At 43.9% G+C, this 25,907-nt stretch overlaps 2 protein-coding genes across 3 annotated transcripts in view; one reads left to right on the top strand and one right to left on the bottom strand.

The window, feature by feature from the left end:
* Igfbp7 (insulin-like growth factor binding protein 7) overlaps window positions 1–8,502 on the top strand; it is a 59,943-nt gene extending 51,441 nt beyond the window's left edge. Inside the window, 4 exon segments of one of the 2 annotated variants that reach the window (NM_001013048.1) lie at window positions 1,777–1,886; window positions 5,761–5,877; window positions 6,454–6,580; window positions 8,243–8,502. In NM_001013048.1, coding sequence (NP_001013066.1) covers window positions 1,777–1,886; window positions 5,761–5,877; window positions 6,454–6,580; window positions 8,243–8,262 — 374 coding nt within the window. In that variant the 3' untranslated portion in view covers window positions 8,263–8,502. 2 annotated transcript variants of the gene reach the window in all.
* Window positions 8,413–25,907, bottom strand: part of Polr2b (RNA polymerase II subunit B) — a 37,689-nt gene continuing 20,194 nt past the window's right edge. Inside the window, exons 14-25 of the mRNA NM_001106002.1 lie at window positions 23,895–24,049; window positions 22,690–22,888; window positions 21,989–22,157; window positions 19,110–19,206; window positions 18,114–18,208; window positions 16,246–16,496; window positions 16,076–16,165; window positions 15,764–15,871; window positions 14,205–14,318; window positions 13,497–13,657; window positions 9,312–9,507; window positions 8,413–8,675 (exon numbers count right to left, since the gene is read on the bottom strand). Coding sequence (NP_001099472.1) covers window positions 8,586–8,675; window positions 9,312–9,507; window positions 13,497–13,657; window positions 14,205–14,318; window positions 15,764–15,871; window positions 16,076–16,165; window positions 16,246–16,496; window positions 18,114–18,208; window positions 19,110–19,206; window positions 21,989–22,157; window positions 22,690–22,888; window positions 23,895–24,049 — 1,725 coding nt within the window. The 3' untranslated portion in view covers window positions 8,413–8,585. The remainder of the gene's footprint in view (window positions 8,676–9,311; window positions 9,508–13,496; window positions 13,658–14,204; window positions 14,319–15,763; window positions 15,872–16,075; window positions 16,166–16,245; window positions 16,497–18,113; window positions 18,209–19,109; window positions 19,207–21,988; window positions 22,158–22,689; window positions 22,889–23,894; window positions 24,050–25,907) is intronic.

The following is a 25,907-nucleotide window of genomic DNA, read 5'->3' on the forward strand; positions in this document are numbered from 1 at the left end:
GGTCACAGAGCCTCAGAGCTCAAGAGCCAACAAGTCTGGCCCGCTGGCAAGCTTCCAGTTCACTGAGAGAGCCTCTCTCAAAACTGAAGCAGAGAATGGAAGCTCACAGCTGTCCGAAATTCCAATGCCAGGACTTATGACACCTCACACAGACATATGTACAGGTACAAAACAGATGGGCCCAGGCTAGCCCATAAAATAAAAATAAATTTTAAAAAGCTGAAGTGGAGAGCAATAGAGGAAGACACTCAAAGTCCACCTCTACCTTGCGCGGCCACACGCAGCAAATAAGTACACATATGTCATTTTTAAAGTCTGTATTTTAGAGCAGCTTCATTAATGAAGGATAGATATGCAGGCCTTTCCTGCAGTGATGTTGGGGAGCTGGCCCCTCGGGGGGAAGGAGCAGCCATGAATCTTCCCATATCTGTGGACATAGAAGTGGGAGTTTCAGGGCCAAAGCAGAGATCATCTGGTGACTTTGCACGTACGGGCTCGAGAGAGACTGAGCAGGATTGAAGTGCTGATCCTTTCTCCTGATCCTTGTTTACCTATCAGTCTCTTTCTCCTGTTGATTAAAGCTGGAATCAGCAATTTCCTTCTGTGAGGACCCTGATCTACAACATTTAGGCCACACTGTCTGGAATACAAACCACTTAGTCCTGCCGAGGTGATGCGAGGAGATGAGGCTGTTCAACTAACATTTATGGACATTGAATGAGAATTTCTCCTAGTTTTCACAGGCCATGAAACAGTATTATTCCCTTAGTTTCTCCCAAACATTTGAACGGCCTGTTCTTTGGAGGCCACACGGACATAACTAGGAAGCCAAATTTGGTTCATGGTCCATAGTTTACCAACTCCAGGAACAGAGAGTCCTACAAGCTTACAGCAAAAGAGATGCCCACTATGGGTGGATTCTGAGTAAGGGCCTTTTTACTCACAGGAGATAATTACTGGGTTCCAGAACTCCCGAGAAGGGGAGATATCATCTGGCCTCTCCTGGCTGCCCCCACACTGCTCACGGTCCCCTTTACCAATGCTTACTGCTGGAAACCCAGCCACTGAGAGCCCTGAAACCAGCCCCCTCCTGCCCTTTCTTTGGGAGCTTGGTCCCAACAGAAGGCAGCCATTATATTGAGCCTTTGCTCTCCTCACAAGCAGAAAGACCCTCTCCCCACCTTCTTTGAGATCCAGGCCCCTTCTGTACCTTCTACCAGTTCCCAGGACAGGCCCTCTTGAATCTTACCCAAGCCAAGACTGCCTGGGTGCTCTCAGCACATTTTAAAATAACTTCTTAGCTTTTTTTTTTCTTTTGTTACACAAGGAGTGTCTGTTTGTTAGCACTGCCCTCGGAGTGAAGATGCTGGTCAACAAAGGAAGTGGAGCATCAAGCATTTCAGAACTGAAATTTCTCGGCGTCAATGGGAAAAATGCCAGCTAACGCAAAACAGCTGGTAAAATAAAACTCACTGACGCTCGCCCGGCTGGGGAAAAGAAGACGGCGTTGTTAGATTTCTGTGAGATAAACAGATTTTCCCTACTAATGGCGTTTGTTGTTGTGTTGGCTGGTTTGCTTAGTCCAGTTCTTGCCTTCCCTAAGAAGACTGTAATATCACGCTGGCGGCAGGAAGAGGCCTGTTTGTCTAGGCCTTTGAGATGCACTTCAGATAATCCACAGAGGAGAGGGCCTCACACACAAGGATTTGCATTGTCAGATCCTGACTGATGATGAGTTCCTAAAAGATGGACATAGCTTTCTGGCTTCTCTTGTAGGTCCTTCCATAGTGACGCCCCCCAAGGACATCTGGAACATCACTGGCGCCAAGGTGTACTTGAGCTGCGAAGTCATCGGAATCCCAACCCCTGTCCTCATCTGGAACAAGGTCAGTAATGCAGGCCTCAGGGGAGCAGCATGCAACCCAGAAAGCTTTTGGCATCGCCCAGGGCAGTGGGAATACACAGTGCAGTCTGCATCAAGGCCACCGCCCCACAGCGATGAAGCCCGTGGCAGCTGTACCATCTCTATGTTAGCAAGTTATCTTTCCCGACCTCCATCAGGCCAATCCTGATTTTGGTAGCAGTGTCCAAGCAGGGAGTCTGAGAAACTCCCAACGAATCATGGGAATATCTAAACCCGCTGTTTTCGTTGCTTTTGCCTTGCTGTGACCAAATACATACCTGACAGAAACATTCAAGGGAGGAAAGGTTCGTTTTTTGTTTTTTTTTTTTTTTGGCTTCCAGGTTGAGCAGGGAAGACATGGTGGTACTCATTCTGTGGCGGCAGGACTCTATACCAGAGGCTATGAAGTAAAGAAGCATCTTCAAACTCATACTAATAGAGGAAATTTAGTTTTAAGTAAAACAGCAAAACCAGACACTCCTTTTTAGCTAGTTTGCTTCCTCAGCAAACTCAAAAAATGGGCGATAGTGTCAATTATTTTGTGTGCTTGTTGTTTGGTCAGAGAGGGGACCTCTGGGACTCTGGGGACGGCGGGGCAGGGGTAAGGGGGAGGTCTCATTGTCAGAAGTCTCTGGAACAGATTTCAGTTCATATAGCTGAGGGGAAAAAAGAAAGAGAAGGCAGTTCCAGCCGCCGGGCACAAATGTGATCAGGACTGGACTTCTTGATCTCTGCTCTCCATCTGTCGGCCTCACTTTCTCCTTCAGAGAGCTTCCTCCGCAGAGGGCAGAATTACCGTCACAGTTTAAAGACCTCAGAAGCAGCCAGAGCTTTTCCCACTGCCTGGTTAGAAGCCTTAATCTAGATCAGGGCTCCTGGCAGCCTCTGGCGCCCCCGTGTGGCCAGAGGAATGCGGCCACTACGAAACTACCGGGCTTAAGCGTGGTTACCAGGAGACGCCTGGACCATGGTGTGGGCAGAGGTGACCTAGTTCTAGTACAGCAAGCCGATGACCCAGTTCTAGTACAGCTAGCTGTCCTTCACAGCTGAAACTTCCGTTAAATGGAATTATGGGACTCTTGCCTCTAAATTGTGCTTCGGAAAGAGATATGGAAGGGAAGTAAGGCATACCACTAATGTACCCTATGTGCTCATCTGGGCCTTCCCCCTAGCAGCTTATGTTCCCCAATGCGTATTTTGCGGCCAGTGGCTTGTGAGATGGGGGAGCATGGCCAATAGTTTTCAAGGAAAGCTGGCAAGCTTTGTTGCTTCTCAAGGGTCTCCACGGAATTTACGAATGAGAGGCCAGGGTGACTCGAGGACCCGAACTATATAGCCTCATTGCCAAGTATTGCAAAGAATAAGGTCTTCAGGCCTGGCTCTGTGGCACCCTGGCAAAATACACATAGATCCCAGGGGAAATGAGTTGGCCTTGGGAGGCTTTGAAGTTATATGGCTCTCCTTGGAATGCCAGACACCAGACAGAACTGGGAAGCTAGGGGGTTGGAAAGAGGGAACTAAGAGAAAAAGTTCACAACTGCCTCCGACTCCCACTCCAGGACATCCAAAGCCCTCTTCTGGCCCCTGAGGGTAGACCCAAATTCACAGATATTAATGTACATTAATGAGAATTAAAGTAAAATAACAGGGGTTGGGGATTTAGCTCAATGGTAGAGCGCTTGCCTAGCAAGCACAAGGCCCTGGGTTCGGTCCCCAGCTCCGAGAAAAAAAAAAAAAAACACAAATAAAGTAAAATAACAGGGGGCTGGAAAGATGGCTCAGTGGTTAAGAGCACTGGCTGCTCTTCCAGAGGTCCTGAGTTCAGTTCCCAGCAACCACATGGTGGCTCACAACCATCTGCAGTGGGAGCCGATGCCCTCTTCTGGTGTGTCTGAAGACAGCGACAGTACAGTCATATACATAAAATAAATATTTTTTTAAAAAAGGTAAAATAACGGTGCCAACAAGAAGTGGCACCCAAAGATGGATAGAGTTCTGCAGTTATTGGCACTTTTCTTCTGTATTCCTTATTTACAATAGCAAAGGTTCTGGAAGAATCTGTTGCACCCAAACTACACTTGAGCTAGGTGTCACGGCGAATGTTCTGGGGAGACTGAGACAGGGTGGTGAGTTTAAAGCCAACCCAACTGTATATCAAGAGATCTTGCAAAAAGATTAAAGTAAAAGAGCTAGAAACCTCTAATGGCTTCTTGGTCTCCCATTGATTCTCCCCCTGCTGACCATTTGTGACTAACAGGCTTGTGTTTGTGTTTGTTTCTTTGTTTCTTTGTTTGTTTGTAAGATTATTTTTTGACACTGTGGCTCATGCTTTTAAACCTAACACTCACTTGGGAAGCAAGGGTAGGCAGATCTCTGTGTTCCAGGCCAGCCTGGTCTATAGAGTTCCAGGACAGCCAGGCCTACACAGAGAAATCCTTTCTCGAAAAACAAGATTCCTTGGTTGGGTCGTGTGTGTCTTCCTCTATTGTTTTCGTCTTACTTTTTGTTGGTGCGTGCGTGCGTGCGTGCGTGCGTGTGCGTGTGTGTCTGTCTGTCTGTCTGTCTTCCTCTATCGCTCTCCATCTTACTTTTTGACCTAGAGCTCACTGATTTGAACTAACCAGGATAGCCAGCTAGCCTCAAGGATCCTTGGGTCTCTGCCTACCCTGCTCTGAGAATACAGGTTCTGTTGATGTGTGACGCTGACCAGAGTCTTTCACCTTTGAGCCAAACGCTCCTCCCTAAACATTACCCACTTTATTAACATAAACAGTTCCACCAGCTGCTTAGAAAATTCAAGGAAAAAAATGCTTATTTATATATGTCTTCATAGCTTTCTTTTAAAACTCTAAATACCTGGGTTTCTCTCAGAATCGGGGGGAACATGGAGAAAGTCTGGAAACCCCACTTAACAATTGCTTTATTACAGAAGGAAAGGGCGCACCAGACATCGCAAGTCTTTCGCATTACAAAGACAATTGAAATAAACACTGGCTCCGCTCTTAAAGCCTTGGTAAAATTAAAGAAAATTGTTTCATGGAGTTTTTCATTGGTTATTTTAAGTCTTAAAATATATGTACCTTTAAGATAGGTGGGAAAGGACAAGAAATAAGGATTGGCTGTAAGCCAGGGGAGGAGAACTTGCCCTTCACACACAGCCTTCTGAATCTCTCCGTAGCATGGACAGAAACAGATCACAGAAACGACAGTGTGAACTGTTTCATGCTTCCTTAGCCCTCAGAGCAAGTGGTAGACTTCCTCTGGCCTCCAGCGGCTGCTTGTCTTGATGAGGTTGTTACAGGAAGAGCCCTCCCCACCCCGCAAGATCCCAGACATCAAATCAGCACTGCATGACAGCCTACCAGTCAAACATGACAAAGCAGACAAAAAAAAAAAAAAAGCCCAGTACCAAGGATCAAAGGCACTAGTGAGAAAAGCACTAGTGAGTAAAGCACTAGTTTGCAGGGTGACCACGCATACCCAAGTTTCCCAGAAAAAGCATAAAACATGGTTGCCTAAAAGCCAGATGGAATGGTGCAACACTATTAATCCCAGCACTTGGGAGACAGAGGCAGACAGATCTCCCAGGTCAAGGGAGTGCGTTCCAGGCCAGCCAAGCGCTACATAGTGAAACCCCGTCTCAAAACGAAACAAAACAAAAACCACCTTGCTTGGATAAAGTTGGCAGGAGGAAACCATTCTGCTTGCCAAGTGTTCAGAAAAGGAACGGTGTGAGTAGATTGTTAGATTTAATCTAATTACAAAGTCTGGTGGACACCTGGTACAGTTCTGGACTGTGGCTTTTCCAACTTGATGTTTTCAGTTGGAGAACTGAGGCTCTCCTTTTGATTCCCCAGGTAAAAAGGGATCACTCTGGAGTTCAAAGGACAGAACTCTTGCCTGGTGACCGGGAAAACCTGGCCATTCAGACCCGGGGTGGTCCAGAAAAGCATGAAGTAACTGGCTGGGTGCTGGTAAGTACCAGAGCTGGCAACGGTTCCCTTCTCAGGAGTGAACACCAGGGGCATGGCAAAGGTTCCTGATCGCCTGCCTGGAATTATTTTTCTCCCATTTCTTTGAAGCAGCCCTGGTGTGGTACTGCAGATACAGCTATGGGAACTAACGGGAGAGCTGGAGTTACTTTATTTAAAAATAAATAAATAAATAAGAGAATTCTGCTCGCCTAAGCTCAAAGCAGAATTCTTAACACAGAGCTAAATGACTCAAGCATTAATTATCGTTATTATTGCTGAACAAGTATGTGCTTTTGCTTGACCTCTGATTCTGTAATTGATCACAGCACCTAGCAAGGCTCCCCCTCCAGCATGGATGTGCACCTACCCAAATTTTAACATTCACATTGTGATCAAAAGATATCCATGCTGTCGGAATATGTCGATTCAACAGGCTCGTGGCACAAGACTTCACTATTTCTCATAGCAGCTCCTCTCCCACACCCCTGCTCATCACAGGGACCCTACTAGGTGTAATGGAAGCCACTAGAAAAGAGAGACCTCCACTGAGAACCAAAGAGCCTTTCTCTTTCACAGGTATCTCCTCTAAGTAAGGAAGACACTGGAGAATACGAGTGCCACGCGTCCAATTCCCAAGGACAGGCTTCAGCGTCGGCCAAAATTACAGTGGTTGATGCCATACACGAAATACCAGTGAAAAAAGGTATGCAAGCCATCGCGCACTACTTAAAAACGAGTAGTGTTTTAATAATCAAGTAGCATGTACATCTATTAATACCATTCTGAAAAGCATGAAGTTCAGAAAAGTGTGAAGCCTGTTATTATAGCCAGATCACATTCCTCAAGAGAACACGTGGATGGATGACTGAGGGCTACCAGGACTTAGCTTTCACCTCATCTCGAGGATTCCTGTAACTTCTATGTGTCATTTCCCCTTTGTGCAGTGACTATTATATTCATCATTTAAAAGGAAGTGACCATGGTGTCAATCGGTCCTTTTCTTTGAGCTTTAAAAAAAAAAAAAAAAAAAAAAAAAAGCTATACAGGCATTGCTCTTCCAGGGGAACGGAGTTCAGTTTCCAGCATCCATGTGGGGCAGGTCACAACTGCCTGTAACTCCAGCTCCAGGGGCTCCTGTGGGCTCTTCTGGCCTCCACAGGCAGCCACATACTCACGGCATACGGTCACATAAAGCACACATATACATAATAAAAATAAATTCTAAAAGAAACCAGCTAGAGAAAGAGAACAGGTTGGCAAATATTCAACTCTGTCCTACTCTTCCAAAGAACCCATCCTACAGTGTCACAGCAGGGCTGCCTTACGTGTAGTTAGTGCTATTGGAGTGACGTCTGACCAGACACTCTCTCAGACCAAGAGCAAAGTTTCCTGTCAGCATGTGTTAGGTCCTTTCACTGGGCAGACCACTCAGCTGTGCCAGGAAAGGCATTATCAAGTAAATGTGTATTTGATCAGCAATTCCTCCTTTCTACCAAGACGTGTGGTAAATCCAGGCAGTGGAGCTCCCCAGAGCTGGGTCCCATGTCCGAGTCTGCACTGGAGCAGCACTCTTCTCCTTAAGCTCTGAATGAAAGCTGGACTGCAAGGTTGCTTAGCTTCTCTGGAGCTCAACTTGCAAAATATGCCGGTCCAAGTTTATGGGAAAGCTCCCCTTTTCACACCTGAACACTGGCAGCATTGACTCTCATCCTTAGAACTGCATAGCTCACCCCCACAGGGCACTCCAGCATATCATGTAGGTAACTACTCATACATCCTTCACCCCCATGTTTCTGTCATCCCCCCACCACCTCACCTTTCAATGTGTATGAGCGGTTTACTTGCACACGTCTGCACCACATGCATGTAGTGCCCTCAGAGGCCAGAAGAGGGAATCAGATCCCTTAGGACTGGAGTTACAGGGGAGAGCTGCCATGTGGGTGCTGGGCCTCAAACCCGACTCCTCTTAAAAGCAGCCAGTGAGCTTAACTGCAGAGCTACTCTCTGGGCCCTGTTTGTTTTCTTGAAAGGATGAAGTCTCGGGAACATGCCCATAATCCCAGCATTTGGGAGGCTGAGGCAGGCAAGTTGCGAGTTCAAGATTAACCTGGGCTACATAGTGAGAAACTTTCTTAGAAAAAAGAGACAAGGGATGAGAGAGCAGATGGAGGTCTTCCTAGGTTGCCCAGGCCTTTAATCCCTGGGCTTAACCAATCCTCCTGTCCCAGCCTGAACGCTGGTCTATAAGCTCATTACCATGCCCCCCTGTTAGCCACATGATTTATCATTCTCACTGATTAGAAGCTGACAGTATGCCGTACCATGAGCGTATGTGTGACTAATTTTTATTTTTCTTCTGAAACAGGTGAAGGTGCTCAGCTATAAACCTGCGAATACATTAGCCTCTGTAGCTGACGCGCTCTCAGACAGCTGACAGCTGTAACCCCACTCCTGCCTGACATATTCCTTTGAACCTAACACACTAACACTTTATTACAGCCAGCTGATTTTACAGAGAAATCAAAGATAACACATAAGACTATCTACAAAAGTTTATTGTTTATTTACAGAAAAAGCATGCAGAGCTTTAAACAAAACAAATAAAATTCTTATTACAACAGGAAATTTTGTCATTTTTTTTTTTAAAAACGACAGTCACCGAAACAAGATACTGCTGCTCACAGTATCGGACCATGAACTTCTGACCACTAAACACTCATCATCCGTGGTGCGATGCTCATGGACATGAGCTCCTGGAACAACAGCTTGCACGCATACGGCATTCGCACCAAGGAGATCTGCAGAGAGGAGAGGCAGAGTGATAAGCAGACTCGCAGCAAAGGCTCCCCTTCCTCCTCCAGAAAGGCTAAGGCTTTGGCACTCCTGGTGGACGAGTGAGCTGTGAGCACTTGTCCTAGGCTCTCCTCGGCAGGCTCTAACCAAGCAGGCTTTGTCTGCTCCTCCTTTCTGCTAACACAGCCAATATTCATCTAACCGACACATTTCAAGTGAAGCTTAAGAAACTCTTGGTTGGCTGGAGAGATGGCTCGATGGTTAAGAGCACTGGCTGCCCTTCCAGCACTGGCTGAGCCTGATTCCCAGCACCCACATAGCAGCTCATAACCATCTGTAACCTCCACCCGATAACCCGACCTCTGTGGGTATTGCAAACACATAATGCACTGACACACATACAGGCAAAATAACCATAAGCATTATTTAAAAACAAAGTTTAGATTCCTTACTATTTCGGAGATGAATAGCTTTGTGAAATTGCTTTTAAGCTTGATTTAGAAAAGTCAAACTATCTTTCTTTGTCAAACTAGTATCTTGGAGACCTGCTATCACAACTGAAAATCCCAGCCTATTCCACTACACTAAATCTGCCATGACTACTGCCTAAGAACATCATGTAGGATTAAGTGTGCACACACCTGGGTCTTATTGCGGCATCCCCTGCATTCGTATGTGTGAGTCCTGGTGTTAGCAATTGCCATTATTCCACAAAGATTACAAACGTGAACCTGATACGGATCTGATGCTTCAAACAGCCTTTCTCTTAAGAACTGTGCTGCACCATGTGCGATCTGACAGTCTCGCTCCATTTCTCCAAAGCGCAGGCCACCATCACTGTTGATAAGAAAACAAGCTTATTTGTACTCATTTATTTTGAGTATATGTCAATGCCAGACACGCACATGTGTAGCGGTCAGAGGACAGATTGCAGGAGTCTGTTCTCTTCTGAGAATTGAACCCATAGCTAGGCTTAGCAGCAGCACCTTTACCCACTGAGCCACGTCACTGGCCCTGAACCCATCCCATCTTTTCTTACAAACAGCACTCTGACGAATGACAAGAGCAGCAGTAGTGCAGTAGTGCACAACTAGGTCCTGACTTTTATGCCCTAGCGATCTCTAACCTGGTGAGGAGGGGAAAAGCCAAGCAAGCCTTTAGTGTACTTCAGAAGGTCTCCAAATGAAGTAGACAGAAAACATAGCATATGCGTTTCCTCATCAAATACACTGTGGTACAAAGACTCACTGTACCATCATTTAATGAGTTCAGTCCTATACGTGAACGTGCATTTAAGAGGTCAATCTCAATAGAATACCCTCTCAATAGGGGATCCCCAGCCATGGAGCCTGAGGGGAAGAGTGCACAGTGACACACAATGGAACAGGTGAGTGGGACAGGTTTCCCAGGGGAGGCCATGCATTGAGATGGCCACACAAGAGGGATGTTGGCCTCCATAACGTAGCACATGCATTTGTGCACACAAGCATTACTGAGTAAAGCCAATGGCTTATACTGTTATTACAACAAAAGGCTCACTATTCAGCCTTATACAATACTACATAATGAGTAAGGGCTACAAGGTAAGGAGCTGAAGTCACAGCCTTAGAGGTCGGTCTAGCCAACAACAGACAGACAGGTAAGAACTAGGCTCTCATCCATCTGTACTCTAACTCATCAAGGCCTTCCAGTGACTAGCAGCTATGAGACGTGAAAAGGAAGGCTACAGATGGTACAAGTCACACGTGGGTCACTGGGCGCCAACAAGGGACCAAACGGTAGCTCTGAAAGTGTAGTAAGTGCTTTTAGCCACTGACCCTTCTCTGAGCCCTGATTTGTTTCCAGTGTGCTCATGCTTACGACAGAGGTTGTCAAGTTACAGCCTGTGGGTGTCAGGAAGACCAAGCTACACTTATAATACAGCGATACTCCTCCTTCTGTCACTGTGCTGGCACCCACACTGACTGTAAGAAAGCAAATAAAACTATCCTTAGGCAAATAAATGCAGGCAGAGGAACCAAGCTCCATAAGCAGTGACAGTTCCCCTTCCATGGAGAAGACCAGTTTTACTCCAGCAATAACACCAATTATGTTGATTCAAACTTTGTTACAGAACAAAGAAATGAAAGGAACTGAACAAAGTCAACCTTTTACTCCAAGGAAAACAATTAAGGATGTACTACAAATGATTAGAAATTTGAACTTCTGAGCAAAAATTAGAATTTTACAAAATTACCTGCTACTTCACACCCCAAGTCTTCCTATACCTAAGTGTTTTCCTAAGAGCATCAGTAGAGAGAGAACAAGTGTGGGTTTTTTTCTTTTGTGTGGAATAGAATTTAACATTGGAAAAATCTGTATAATTCAGTGAGTCTGTATTTCCTAAATGATTAATTGTGATGCTGTACAGCTGTGCATTCGACACACAATTTGGCAGAGGGAACAAGCCTGAACTAGGACCTTGCACATTAGCCAAGTACTCTACCATTAACGGGCATCCAAGTAAGGCAGTGATTTTAATGTAGCAAATTCACTGATGAGGCTTTCAACTTCTCATTACAAGTAGCGTAAAATAATGAAAAGGCTAACCCATTCTTAGTCTGGCTACTCTCTGGCCCCGGTGGTCTCACCACCTCCATGACCTCCAAGCACCCACGCTATCGCCTCAGGGCACCAGGAGGCCTGGCCTGCTCTCATCTGGGCAGGCTCTCTGACTCAGGGCTCCAAAATCTCTCCACCCAATTCAGTTCCCACTCTCCACCAACTAAGTTCCCATGGCGTGGCTGGCTGGGGTGCCCCGCCACCGTATCTTTCTCTGGAACTCAGGTGAGTCACAATATGAAGGAAAATACCACACAATCTTAGTTTAGAATCCACGGGTAACACAATTGTTGGGTGCAACAACTAACATCCTAATTTGTACACCATTTTAAATTAAATCCTCTGGTGGCAAATCCTGACAGATCCGCAATCTAAACCGGGGCCTCTTGTCTGCTACACCTTGTCTTCTCAGCTCTCCCCGTCCAAATGCACTAGACTTGGAGAGATGGTGGCTCAACAGTCAAGACCATGTGCTGCCTTGCAGAGGACCTGAGCTCAGTCCCCTGCATCCACTCACAGCTCGGAACTGCTTGTAACTCCAGTTCCAAAGGAGCCCACACCCTCTTCTGGCCTCTGCTATCACCAACGTGCAAGACAGTGCACACAAATATATGCAGACAAAACTCCCATACACTTTTAAAGTAATTAAAAAAAGAGAGAGAGAGGGAGTAGGAGGGAGGGAGGGAGGGAGGGAGGGAGGGAGGGAAGGAGGGAGGGAGGGAAAGGAAGGAGAAAGGGGGGAGGGGGAGAGAGAAAGAGAGACAGAGACAAAAGAGAGACAAAGAAATGTTTAGCTGGCCTCATGCCAGTATTCACACCATTTGAGAGGCTGGGGCAATGCCAAAAGTTGAAGGACATTCTAAACTACAGAATCTTTTATTCAGTCTCTCTCTCTCTCTCTCTCTCTCTCTCTCTCTCTCTCTCTCTCTCTCTTCTCCTCCCTGCCTGCCTCCCTCCCTTCATAGAGAGAAAATAGGAAAAAGAAAAAGGAAATTACAAATTCTCAAGCACAGTGTACAGTGGTGCAGGCTTATAAGTGAGGCCTGCAGTGTGAGCCTCCTGTAGGAGGCTGAGGCAGGAGGTTACCATGAATTCAGAGTCAACCTGGCCTTCATAGTGAATACCAGGTCATCCGGATTATATAAAAACATACTGTCACAGGGTCAAAAAATACTGGCTCAAAAATAAATGAAAATAAAGATTTAGAAAGGACAAAAACTAGAGTAGCTCTTCATTTTAGTATAGCAACAAAAAAACACCATTCTTCTCTTTTCCAACTGTATCTGTCTATGTGACATCAGAGCTCTCTCAAACACTTTAAACACCCGAGCTCCCTCAAATACAATACTGAGCTAATGAGCTGGTTCAGTGGGTAAAGGTTCTTGCCAGGACCTACGTGGCGAACGGAGAGAAGCAAATTCCTACAAGTCGTATCCTAACCTCCACACTCACACCATGTCACCTCACACAGTAGACAAAGGTAATAAAAACATTCTCCTCAAACACAACATTGATCCTGTGTGGTGGCACACACCAATAATTCCCAATAATTCCAACCGTGTGGAGGTGGAGGCAAGGCACAGCTGTGTAACAAGAGTCTATCCTGTGCTATTATGAGACTCTATGGGAAGAAAGAGTGAGATGAGGAAGAGAGGAAGGGAGGTGGAGAGAGAGGAAGGGAAAGGCAAAATATTGCAATGGAATTAATTCAGAAGTAGAAGAGTCCAGGTGCCTTCTAGCTCACAAAAGAAATTTGCAAAAACTGTAAGCCAATGAATGTCACCTTTATCACTAAGCTTACTTAGAAATATACCGACTTTTCATTAAGCATGTACTAATACGTAATGGTTTTGCCTCTGCTTTTAAATCAGTATTTTAGATTTCAGTCTAATCTCTGCTGTCATGAAAAGCATAGCTCACATGAAGAAAGGTTCTCTGAGGGTCCAGAGATCAGAGGTGATAGCCACTCTTGCATAGTTATATCCAAAGGAAACTGCACGACCACTGGATCTGGTGAACACAGCAGAAACAAGGTGGGGTCTGGCTCACTGGAAGAGCAGTTGCCTAGAATGTTCACAGCCCTGACTTTAAGGGAGAAACTGTTCAAGTGAGGATCAGGAACACAGGCAGTCATCACACCACTGCCTCTACTTACACGTGCTTTACGCTTTCAAGTGAATGGCTAGTTAAACAGAACACAAACGCCACAGCTGCAGCTCCCTTACCGCGATCTGCCCTCCATGGGCTGTCTGTTAAGAATCTGAATGGGCCCCCGAGCACGAGAATGAATTTTGTCATCCACCATATGCTTCAAACGCTGGTAGTAAGTGGGGCCAATAAAAATCTGCGATGTGATTTTGCGACCAGTGAATCCATTGTAGAGCACCTGAAAACAGAGATTTTGTCACACATGACTAAAAATGTAACAAGCTCAGAAACGCATGTGCACTTGCTCTGTACTGCTATTTACACTAAAATCAACCCAGCTTACAATGAGACAGCACTTACCTGGGATGACAGGGGAGACTAGAAGGGACTTTCAGGGTAGAAAAGCATTCTGGGTGATTTCGTTTCTCAGTGTAGGTGCTAGACTCAGTGTGTTTACTTTGTGGAACTTCATCATGCTGTATGCTTATGACTTGCACAACTGAATGGCTTTTTTTTTTTTAAAGATTTATTTATTTATTCCATGTATGTGAGTGCACTGTCACTGCCTTCAGACACACCAGAAGAGAGCATCAGATCCCATTACAGATGGTTGTGAGCCACCATGTGGTGCTGGGAATTGAACTCAGGTCCTTAGGAAGAGCAGTCAGTGCTCTTAACCACTGAGCCATCTCTCCAGCCCGGCTTTCTTGTATATATAAAGTACACCACACAGAACATGGTTGTTACATACAGGTCAGAATGTGCTCTTGTGATAGCAACTATACCTCATTTCCTCTGAGATGGTAGCCGTAGTCAGATAAAAGATTAGAAATCTTCTGCACATTGACAGCATCATTAAACGGAGTAGCATCACCAATTTCACCCTTGTTCGCAGAGACCTTTAGAATGAAAGCAAGTGTGAGAGAAGTCACACATCAATAAAGATATACCCGATTTAAAAATGTTTCCTATAAAAGGCAAGATTTTGAAATTAAAAATGGTTATAAAAGTTGTGTGATACTGATATGCATTTTTTAAATGTTTCACCTAAGATCCTTGTAACAAAGTAATTGCCTAAAAAGAGAGGCTAAAATGCTCTCCAATAGAAGTCTGTCCATGGGACACTATTCTACTTTAACAAGACACCCAAATCCAGAAAACTTACCCTGAAAGATAAAACACAGCTGATACCAAAATTTAACATTTCCTAAAGCCATACTAAACCAACTGTCTGAATTAACTTATCTGTAGAAAAAAGCTGCTGCTATAACCACAAATATACACAAAGGCTGTATGTGCTGTATCTTACAAATAAATTGGTCTTGAGCCCCAATGGTACAATTGGCTAGCACAAGTTACTCAGGCAAAAATTCTTTCTTGGCAATTTTGTGTGTGTGCAAACATGTGTGCTGGTATATGTATATATGTAAGGGAGGAATACACATCCGTGTAGAAGCCAGAAGAGGGCATCAGGTTGCTGGTTAATTTGTCAACCAGAAACAAGTGAGAGGCATCCAGGAAGCAGGAGCTGAGCTGAGGAGCTGCCAGTGGACTGCTCTGTGAGGACCTGTCCTGATTAGCGTAGGTATACTAATGAGGGCTCAGTGCACTAGAGGGCTACCATCCATGAGCAGGTGGGGTCCTGGGACAACCAGACAACAAACCGGGCAAGCCCCGGGCACCGGGATCCTGCATGGCCTGTTTCAGTTCCTGCCTTGAGTTCCTGCCCTGACTTCCCTTCACGACAGGTAAGACTGTAAGCCGTGGGATGAAATAAACCCTTTCTTCCCTATGTTGTTCTATCACAGCAACAATCAAAAGCTAGTGCATTAGGTTTCTTGGTCCATCGTCCTCATACCGCCTGAGACAGGTCTCTCCTCCCTGAACCTGGAGCTGGGCCAAGCACAGTGACTCTTCTGTCTCATACATCAACGCACTGGGTTACAGCCTCTTCTCACACACACTCTTTGTATGTTTAATTCATTTACGCAGAGATCGGAAGTCAGCGTGCAGCATCACTCCTGTCCTTGCAGCATGGGGATCAGGTCTGAAGTCAGGCAGCAGGCTTGCTAACATTTTCCCAGCCCCAGGTATTACGACCCTTTAATGAATAAACAGGTCATCACGCTTGCACAGAAATCCCCCTATCTACTAAGCTATCTCCCTAACCACCCAGATTGCTTAAAAATAAAAAAGGATGAAAACGTGGAATAACCAATCTGAAAGCAGGAAAATATCATATTTGCTTTTAATCAACTATCTTGGCTCAATGATCAGAGAAATGCTCACCAAAATGAAAGACACATCAACTTGGAACCTATTGTTTTTCAGGACAAAATCTTACCTTCCCTTGGAGACATTCAATCAAGTGACCAATCGTCATCCGAGAGGGGATGGCGTGGGGGTTTATGATGATGTCAGGAGTTATGCCTTCACAAGTGAACGGCATGTCCTACAAAGAAAAGTGTAAAAAACTTAATAGACAAAGCTAGACAGACCTGATACTGCCCAAAGAAAAATATGAATGCCCTAATTCTTTGTCAACATGATGGGTTAACAAACACTAACATTTCAACAACAAAAAAGTTACAGGAAATTTTAATTAATCTTTCAATACAACTCTGAGTTAGGCAAGAGAAAGACTGAAGACACCTACCTCTTGTCTATACTGAATACCACAAGTACCCTTCTGACCATGTCGGCTAGCAAATTTGTCTCCGATCTGCGGAATTCTAACAGAGCGTACCTGGTTTCACATAAAAATGGGTTAGAAACTGAAATGCAATTATTTTCTAAAATGATCTACATGAATTAAGCCACACTCACCCTTATTTTACAAAATTTATATCCTTCCTGGTTGAGAGTGACCATGACCTGGTCCACAATGCCTGTCTCACTGGTTCTGAGGAAGGTGCTGCAGTCCCTCTTGGTGTAGCGCCTGTTGGTGCTCTCCAGCTCATCCTCGTTCTCAGGGAGGGTGACCGTTTTGCCTATAATAACATCGTCTCCCGACACTCGGACCCCTGGCGCTATCAAGCCATCATCGTCCAACTTGTCATAAATGGCATGCCTCATGCCTGTGGAAACAGATGGGGAATTTCCTTACATGACACTGAGGAAAAATATTTAAAATGCTACTTAACTCCCCCAACACACATGAGAAACTAAATACATAACTCTGTTCCACAAATATTGTTCATTGTTGTCCTTATTCCAAACTCTGCACTCTGATATCATAGTTTATACCTGGGCATGGTAGCACATGCCCTTAATCCCAGAGCTCAGGAGGCAGAGGCACATGGATCTCTAAGAGTTTGAGGCCAGCAAAGGCTACCAATCAAAGACCTTGTCTCAAACTGGGGGTGGGGAAATAGCTCAGCAGTTAAGATCACTAGCTGCTCTTCCAGAGGACCCAGGTTTAATTCCTAGTACCCACAAGGCAGCTCATAACCATCTGTAACTCCTATCAGATGTCTTCTTCTGGCTTCCAAGGTCACTGGGCATATATACAGGCAAAATACTCATACACATAAAATAAAAATGATTTTTAAAAAAGAAAATAAATTTACTAAGAAAAACAAAAAACAAAGCAAACAAACAAACAAAAAAATGGAACCGAACAGTGGGAAGTCAGTTTCTATGGAGAGAGACAGTCCATAGTGTGTGGCCACTGTCACATGAGGAAGAATGCCTGGGTCCTACACATACATTATCCCACAGAAATCATGAACTATGCTAACCTCCCACCCTACTCCCAATACAGGGTTTCTCTGTATAGCCTGATTGTTCTAGAACTCACTCTACAGACCAGATTGGCCTTGAACTCAGAGATTAGAACTCAAAGATCCACCTGCCTCAGCTTCCCAAGTGCAGAGACTAAAGGCACATGCCACCACCACTGCCCAGCCAAGTAGTGCATTTTAATTCCACTAAACACTGACTTAGTGCTACATAGAGCCAACCAATGGGAATACAGTAAGAGAAAGAACTTAGGGAAACAGAGGACACTACACCTTCACACAATACTATTAGGAGTCCATTTTGTTCATGCCTGCCAGCTATTCCACACTGTTACTGTAACATGCCTGCCAGTCACTGACTCAGAGAAGTGACTTGGCTCAAGGACATGCTGACCACATACCCTGTTTTGTTCTGTATGAGGTCTGCTAATCTTAAAGAAATTCCACAATGCTTTATATAGAGCCCATTGAATCAAAGGTCAATATGAATTGTTACTTCTAAAAAGACTTAAGTCAGAGCTGATCACCCAGCAGCTCTTCCTGCACCTACCCTGAGATCACTGTGGTTTACATGGTTGACACTGAAGAATGCTAAGAAGCCCAAAGTTATGATTATAATACTCATGTTCTGTTATCTCAATGTCCTGAAATTCGCCTGTTCACCACCCATCCTCCATCCCCCTTACCTTCCCTCAGAGCCAGTCAGCTTGAAGGTCAGCTGACAATACTTTGCTTAGTAGGCCAACTGCTCCCTCCTTGCCCTTTAAACTCCCGTACCAGGTTTTTCCTATAAGAAGCCTGCCCTGAGAGCAGACTAGTACTGCAATTGGGCTCCTGAGTCCTTTCTGCAGCTCTTGAGCATTCAGTATCAAGGCGTGCACTCAATAAACCACTCAGTATTTGTATGCTTTCGGTGGCAATTCCTGGACCCCACGAGACGTCACTGTCTCTTACCCTGACATGTTTCACGTGTAGGCTTCTCGAACACTTCTTCTTGATCAAATCCTTTTTTAGACTCTTGTTCTTTGTATGATCGGTAGAAAACAGACCTAAAAACAGAGTTCTAAAGGTGATTCATAATTTTCTTTCAGAAAAAAGGCTTAGATTTACAGCAACGGTGTTTGGCTTAACTGATATTTGAGAGGCAATGTGAAACACAAAGCAGGCACAAGGATCACTATGTTCTAGGGTCAAGGTTCAGTTGTAAATAGGCTTTGCACATAGCATCTGATTCACACATGAGATCAGGGGGCCCTAGGTAATTAAGTCCATCCTCCTACTGACAGAAGTCCTCCTAACAGCCCAGAGCACAGCCACCCTTCATCTGCTCAAGTATGCCCATAGAGGCAGTTTTACATGAAGCTGTGACGTCCACGCTTTAGTCCTAGTGCTGCTTTCTAGAATTACACAAGGAGAAAAAGTTCCCCTCTAAATCCCCGTGGTTCAAAGAACCGCCTTATGCTGCATGTTTAAGATTAATTGTGTGGTCAGTAAAAAGGAGAAGAACGGGAAGCCAAATGTGGTGGTGCACATTTGTAATCCCAGTTACTCAGAAGACTGAGGTGAAAAAGTACCACGAAGTCAAAGCCAACCTGGACTACATTGTAAGTTCAAGGCCAGCATGAACTATATAGTGAGACTGTCTCAAAAAACGAACAAGAATATAAATAAAACACATTCTAATTTTACCAGTAGTTACCTCAGACTTCTGTTTTTTAATTTCTTCCTTAGATGTTTCTGTACTATCCAGATGCAATTACACACTTGCTTACAGTAGAAAATATCACATCTACAACCCAGAAGCACAAGACTCACTGCCTGTAGCTGCATGGCCGCCAGCCAGATCTGCTTCTGGATTCGCACAGTCGAGCTTATTCTTAAAAAACTTTATAAAAAAAAAAAATGCAACCCACTACATCTGTATTTCAACAAATTTGACCAAAAGCTGACCTGAAAAAGCCTCGATCCACAGCTGAACGATTCATGATAACAGAGTCTTCTTGATTATAGCCCGTGTATGATGCAATGGCCACAATTGAGTTGATTCCTACAACACATTCAAAACACACAGTAAAGAACCATCAGGGAAGCAGGGAAACCTATCCTTTCATTGAAACCCATTTTCTTCAATCATTTGTCACAAACACTTGGATGTCGTATCATGGAAATCGCTGCTGTCTACTCCTCCCTGAAGCTGTGTGTGAGGCAAATGCGCTGCTAACTTAACCTGAACCCGTCATTCCCAGGGAAGCCGTCCTTACTATCACATGAACCATGTAGCTCTGTGCCTTAAACAGAACAAGCTTTATTATTCTCATGACTCAAAGGTAAGAACATATGCCCCAAAGTGAATTAGCCTCATAATTTTTAATTTTCAATATGAAACCAACTCCACCCTGCCACTCTCTCCCCATGCCACCACAGTGTGACACCATCTTCCAGGGCACAATTAATCCTTAGTAGCTGCTGCCCTAACTACTTTAGCTGACATAAGGCTAGGTGTGGAGGCAAAGGTCTATCACCTGACACTCAGGGGAGGCAAAGGCATGAGGACCACATTAGCTCAGGAATATGAAAACAGCCTGGGCAACATAGGACCATCCCATCTTTAAACAGCATAGGGAAGGAGGAGAAGGGGGAGTGGGAGGCAGAGAAGGGGCAGGTGGGGAAGGGAGGGAACAAGAAAAAAAAGGAAGACGGTGAGCCCACACTATAGCATTTGCTGTACAAGCCTGTCAAACTAAGTCTGAGCCCAGAACCTATGTAAAATGGGAAGAACTGACTCCATAAAATTGTCATCTGATCTATATGCATGGCACGGCACCCATGCACAGTTATAACTAATAACAAGAGATTGATTTATTGTAAGGAACTATGAAGCCCAAAGTCGTATTCCCAGCACTAAGGAAGGGTAAATAGGAAAGTCAGCCTAGGGTATATAGTGAGCCAGCTTGGAGCTACAAGAAACCTTTTCTCAAAAAAAAAAAAAAAAAAAAAAAAAAAAAGGAAGGAGGAGAAGGAAGATTGGTAACAGAATACTACAGTAAACTAAAGCATTAGAAAACATTCTAACTGAGTACGACACTAGAAGACACAAAGACCTCACACACAGTCCGTGAATTAGAAGGATTAACCCTTGGAGATGGGTATCCTACCAAGGAAAGCTGCCAACAAAGCCCCTAGTGCCACTCTGCAGGTACAGAGAGAGCAAGCACAAGAGACCTCAGACAGCAAAAGCAGTCCTGAGCATAAAAATACTGCCTGACTTCAAATTATACTGCAGGGCCAAAGTAACAAAACAGAGGGCACATACTACAGCTACCTAATTTTTTATTCGTTTTGTTAAAAACAGAGTCCATCCTGTAAACCAGAATGATCTAGTACTCAATGTGTAAACCAGAATGATCTAGTACTCAATGTATAAACCAGAATGATCTCGTACTCAATGTGTAAACCAGAATGATCTAGTACTCGATATGTAAACCAGAATGATCTAGTACTCAATGTGTAAACCAGAATGATCTAATACTCAATGTGTAAACAGAATGATCTAGTACTCAATGTGTAAGCCAGAATGATCTAGTACTCAATGTGTAAACTAGGTTGGCCTTGAACTGCGAGAGATCTGGAAGCCTCTGTATCCTGTTTGGCTAACGTCCAGCTAGCAGTAGAGAATTGATTCCTTCTCTAGCCTCTGTGGGCACTGCATGCTCATGGTACAGATACATACACGCAGGCAAGACATTCACACACACAAAATTGGAATAAACAATTCAAGGACCTCAACATAAGACTCAGAAACTGTTACAGGAAAACTGTGGAGAGTACACTTCACCATATAAGCTTAAGTGTGGCTTTCTGAATAGGAAATCACTCAGGAAATTTGGCCAATAATTCCCTGCAAAGGGAACTGTCAATCAAATGAAGAAACGGAAGAACAGGAGAAAATCTCTGTAGCTCCACACTCAGCAGAGGATTTGAATCCGATCTAAAGAGACTAAACATTAAGGACACAAGCTGAACGGAGTTCTTAAAGAGAGAAATACGATGACTAGTAAACATCTGAGCGTTGAACACCACCAGACACCAGAATTATGGAGATTACAAGCACTCTGAGATTCCCTCCTGCTCCAGTCAGAAGGGCTATTCAAAAAACACAGGAGAAAATGCAGACGGGGATGTGAGAAAGAGAAACTCTATTTGCTGTTATCAGGAGTGCACCCTGGTACAACCACTGTGGAAATCAGTGAGGTTTTTTTAAAAGCTGAAAGTGTAACATCATATTTTAATAACCCATAGAATCCAATATCTGCTGTACATATACTTATGGATGTGGGGCCATTCACTCAAGTAAGGTACCAATAGCCACACCCTTAACAAAACCTGATTCTCCCTCTCGGGGGAGCCATCAACTCCAAACCTCCACTTTTAAAATAATACTCCAAATTGCTCAGGCTCTTTCCACACCATGAGAACAAGCTTCAGTCACATATAATGATGCTATAGCCACATACACTGGCATGACCTAGTCCCACATCTCACAGGCTCCCAAATGAAGGCCTTTGCTCAAATTCAAATATCTCCTTTACCAATATCATTCCTCCATAAAAGCAGCTCTACCTTCCAAGAGGAATCAATCATTTTGACAGTGTACTTCAATTGGACTTTACACCTAACAACACCCTTTGCACACATCCATTCACCCTTTTAATTTCATTTGTGTTTCCCACATTCTAAAGTCTGCAAAGCGGTCACTGTTGTGTGCGTTTTTAATCTTCCCCAGCCCTTCTCACTGAAGTGTCTTATGCATGGCAGGACAGCTGGCATACCTGCTGGCAGTTCTCTAAACCGGAGATACTCCATAGACCGTGTAGTCACAAGGGGCTTCTGAGGATAGTAGAGAACGTGCGCCAAGGTGTCCATCCGAACGTGGAAGTTGGTGATATAAACTCCCATAGCCTGCTTGCCCATAGCAGACTGGTACGTGTTTCTAGGGGACTAACGGGAGAAACAAAAAATAAAGACAATGAATTTCTCAGACAGGTAATAACCACTATGGCTTTCAACAAAAACAGGAGCAAGAAAACTGGTGGTGAATGGGAAATGCCCCCAAGTCGGCGATTTGAACCCTGGCTCCCAGGGAACAGTGCTGTTCCCAGAGGTTCAGGAAGTGTGGCCTTGCTAGTAGAAGCACATCACGGGGACCAGCTTTGAGTTTAGGGGCCATGCGCTATCCCCCACCCTGCTCTCTGCTTCATGCTTTGGGATAAGGATTACTGCTTACTATTCCCCTGCCTCTGCTCCTCCAGCATGGACTCTTATCTCCTCTGGAAGCAGAACCCAAAATAAACTTCTATCTTTAAGTTGCCTCTGGCCGTGGCATATTACCACAGGGACAGAAAAGTGACTAATACACAAGTCACACAGCGGAGTCTGTAGGTGCTCACACCCTGATGAGATGACATACTAATCCCTAGTACTGATTACTTCCCCGATTCTTTACAAATCACAAGACAGAACTACAACCAACCTGGTTATGATCAGGAAAAGGAATAATAGATGCACAGACGCCAAGAATCATTGATGGGTGAATCTCACAGTGGGTATAGGTGGAGCAATAAGCTACTTCTTTCTCCTGCAAATCATCTGGAGTCATTGCAAGCATCACGGTTTCTTCTTCCAGGGTATCAATATACTCTACTACCCCACTGGCTACCAGATCCTGCCAACTAAAAAGTTCACTCAGTGTCATGAAATAACTTAATACAAAGTCTACTGCTTTACAATTACTTCCATTTGTGTTTGTACTAACAAGGAAAGAATTCAGACATGACTGTTAATGTGAAAAGGCTGCCGGGCTATACACTATTAGGCTGCTATTCACCTTGTTTTAAACAGCTATACTTGTGGGCTCATAGTTACAAGAGCACTGGCTGCTCCTCCAGAGGTACTGAGTTCAATTCCCAGCATCCACATGGTGGCTCGGGGATAGGATCCGATACCCCCCTCTTCTGGTGTGTCTGAACACAGCTACAGTGTACTCACATACATGAAATAAATAATTCTTAAAAAAAAAAAACTATACTTGTGAAGTAAGGATGGAAAGTAGATAAAACAGAATAAGGTCTTGTAGAATACATATATCCACCCATTACTCATATTTACTTGTGAAAAGAACATTATGAAAAAATTATGACAAAACCAGCAAATATGAAGTGAGAATGCTCACTCTTTTACTACACGTTATTTTACAATATACTTATGATATTATTTAGAGTAAAATTTTAAAACAAGCTCATTTTTTCTAGCATATTTCTTATTTATGCCAGGAGTGGTAGCACACTATCTATATTCTTTGTACTCAGGAAGTTGAGGCAATAAGGATTTCACTGTGTGTTCCACATCAGCCTGGCCTATACGGCAAGAATGTTCCCCCCAAAATATATTAGTCCCATTATATGGACATGTTCCGCACCACACAGGTTATTTACCATTACATTTTAACACACCAAAGACTTTCACACCAATACAAATCACGCAAGTCCACTGTACAACTAATAACAAAAACCAGGAAGAATAAATATGGCCACAGATGGTAGCATTCCTCCCAGCACTGATACCGTAAACTGGGCAGTGACAGTGGCTGTACAACCTTGGGCTTACCCTGAAGACAAATGGCACACTTTCCATCACAGGTTTTGACTACACGTATTTTTCTCTCAGTCACCATCTTACCTGTAGTTGTTATATTCTCTCTCTTTCAACTGGTCAATGTGTCTCTTCTTCAAAAGAAGCTTTTGCTTTTCCACAATTAGAAGTGGTCTACAAATACGGCCTGCGTCTGTATAGATCCGAATCTCACGCTCGCGGATATCTCTGATCATAGAAACCTAGATAGAAAAGACAAAAAAAAAAAAAAAAAAAACCAATCTTACGATTTTCTTTTCTGGTATGATGATAATTCAGCTAAAAATACAAGTAGCTGGGCCTAGTAGGGTTCCCTATAATACCGTCATCCAGGAAGCTGACCAGAGAGGTCAGTTGATCCTAGGTTAACAGCAGCATAGGCAAATCAGTAAGACTGCGCTGGAGGTTGCCCAGCAGTTAGGACACTGACCACTACTGCAAAGGACTCAAGTTCAGGAACCCACATGGTGACTGACAACCATCTGTCACTCCAGGTCTAGAAGATGTGAAACCCCTTCTGGCCTCCACAGGCACCAGGCACACACATGGAGCACATACACACATTAAGGCAAACATTTACCATGTAAAATAAAAGGACACACACAGCTAAGCTGTGAAGGGCTCTAGCATGTGTGGGTCTCTAGGTTTGCTCTTCAACAGTGTACCCTTGCAAAAACAATTAATAATCTAAATAAAACTATTGCATTTAAGGTGACCCAAGCGTCAAATAAAATAGATACGCCAGGTACTGGTGGAGCATACCTTTAATCCCAGCACTCAGGAGGCAGAGGAAAGACAGATCTCTGAGTTCAAGACCAGCCTGAAGTACAGAGAGAGTTCTAGGACAGACAGGGAAACCCTGACACAGGGAGAAAACAAAAAAGCAAAAACAAAACCCTCAAAGCAAAAAGATAAATCTACCATAGTTAATCTATTATAAAAAGATGTAACTGTAAAACTCAGGAGTAGGAAAAAAATCTAACTTAATCTTAATTATTCCACTGAATAACATTAGAAGAGTATACAAGTCAAAGTGAAAATGAAGAAAACATTCTTCAGTACCACAAACACAAGTACATAAAATTTTCTTATTTTAGATTTGTATGTTTACTACTTCTTTTGGCTCTGTCCTTGTAGTACTGGAGAATGAACCCAGGGCCTGGCTTATGCTAGGCAAGTGCTCTACCACTGAGCTACAATCCCAATCCTTTAGTACAAACATTTCATCCTGGCTACCTTCCAGTAACCTCCCTAGTGGCTCTTCTTAAACAGGATCCCTCTATGTAGCTCTGTCTAGAACCTCTTTATGCAAAGCGGGCTGCCCTTAAACACACAGATCCATCATCCCGCCTCCAGAATACTGTGGTTTTTTTAAAAGACGTGTCGGGATACTGCTGTCTGGTCCATACTTTCCCATTTACTCCAAAGCCTGACTTTATCACCAAGCAGACAAATGGCTTAAAGTCCACCTAGAGCAGCTAGCTACCAGTCACAGGTGATTCCTGAGTACTTCAAATATGACCATTCTGAATTGAAATGAGCTACAAAAGTAAATTTCATGGATTCAAAAGATTCTAATAGGGGCTGGAGAGATGGCTTAGTGGTTAAGAGCACAGAATGCTCTTCCAGAGGTCCTGAGTTCAATTCCCAGCAACTATATGGTGGCTCACAACCATCTGTAATGGGATCTGATGCCCTCTTCTGGTGTGTCTGAAGACAGTGACAGTGTACTCACGTATATAAAATAAAATCTTTAAACACTCTTGAACACTATTAAAAAAAAAGATACTAATATACTTTTAAAAAAGCAATACACTAACACTTTTACATTGGTAAACATTTGGGATCTATCAATCAAATAAAATAAAGAATTAAAAGTTATTTCATGGAGTTGGGGATTTAGCTCAGTGGTAGAGCGCTTGCCTAGCAAGCGCAAGGCCCTGGGTTTGGTCCCCAGCTCTGAAAAAAAGAAGAAAAAAAAAAAGTTATTTCATTTATTTCTGTTTTACTTTTTTAATGTGACAACTGAAAAATTTTTAATTGTATGGTATTTCTACTGCA

This window comes from Rattus norvegicus, chromosome 14 (assembly GCF_036323735.1).
Source record: "Rattus norvegicus strain BN/NHsdMcwi chromosome 14, GRCr8, whole genome shotgun sequence".
Lineage (NCBI taxonomy): Eukaryota > Metazoa > Chordata > Mammalia > Rodentia > Muridae > Rattus > Rattus norvegicus.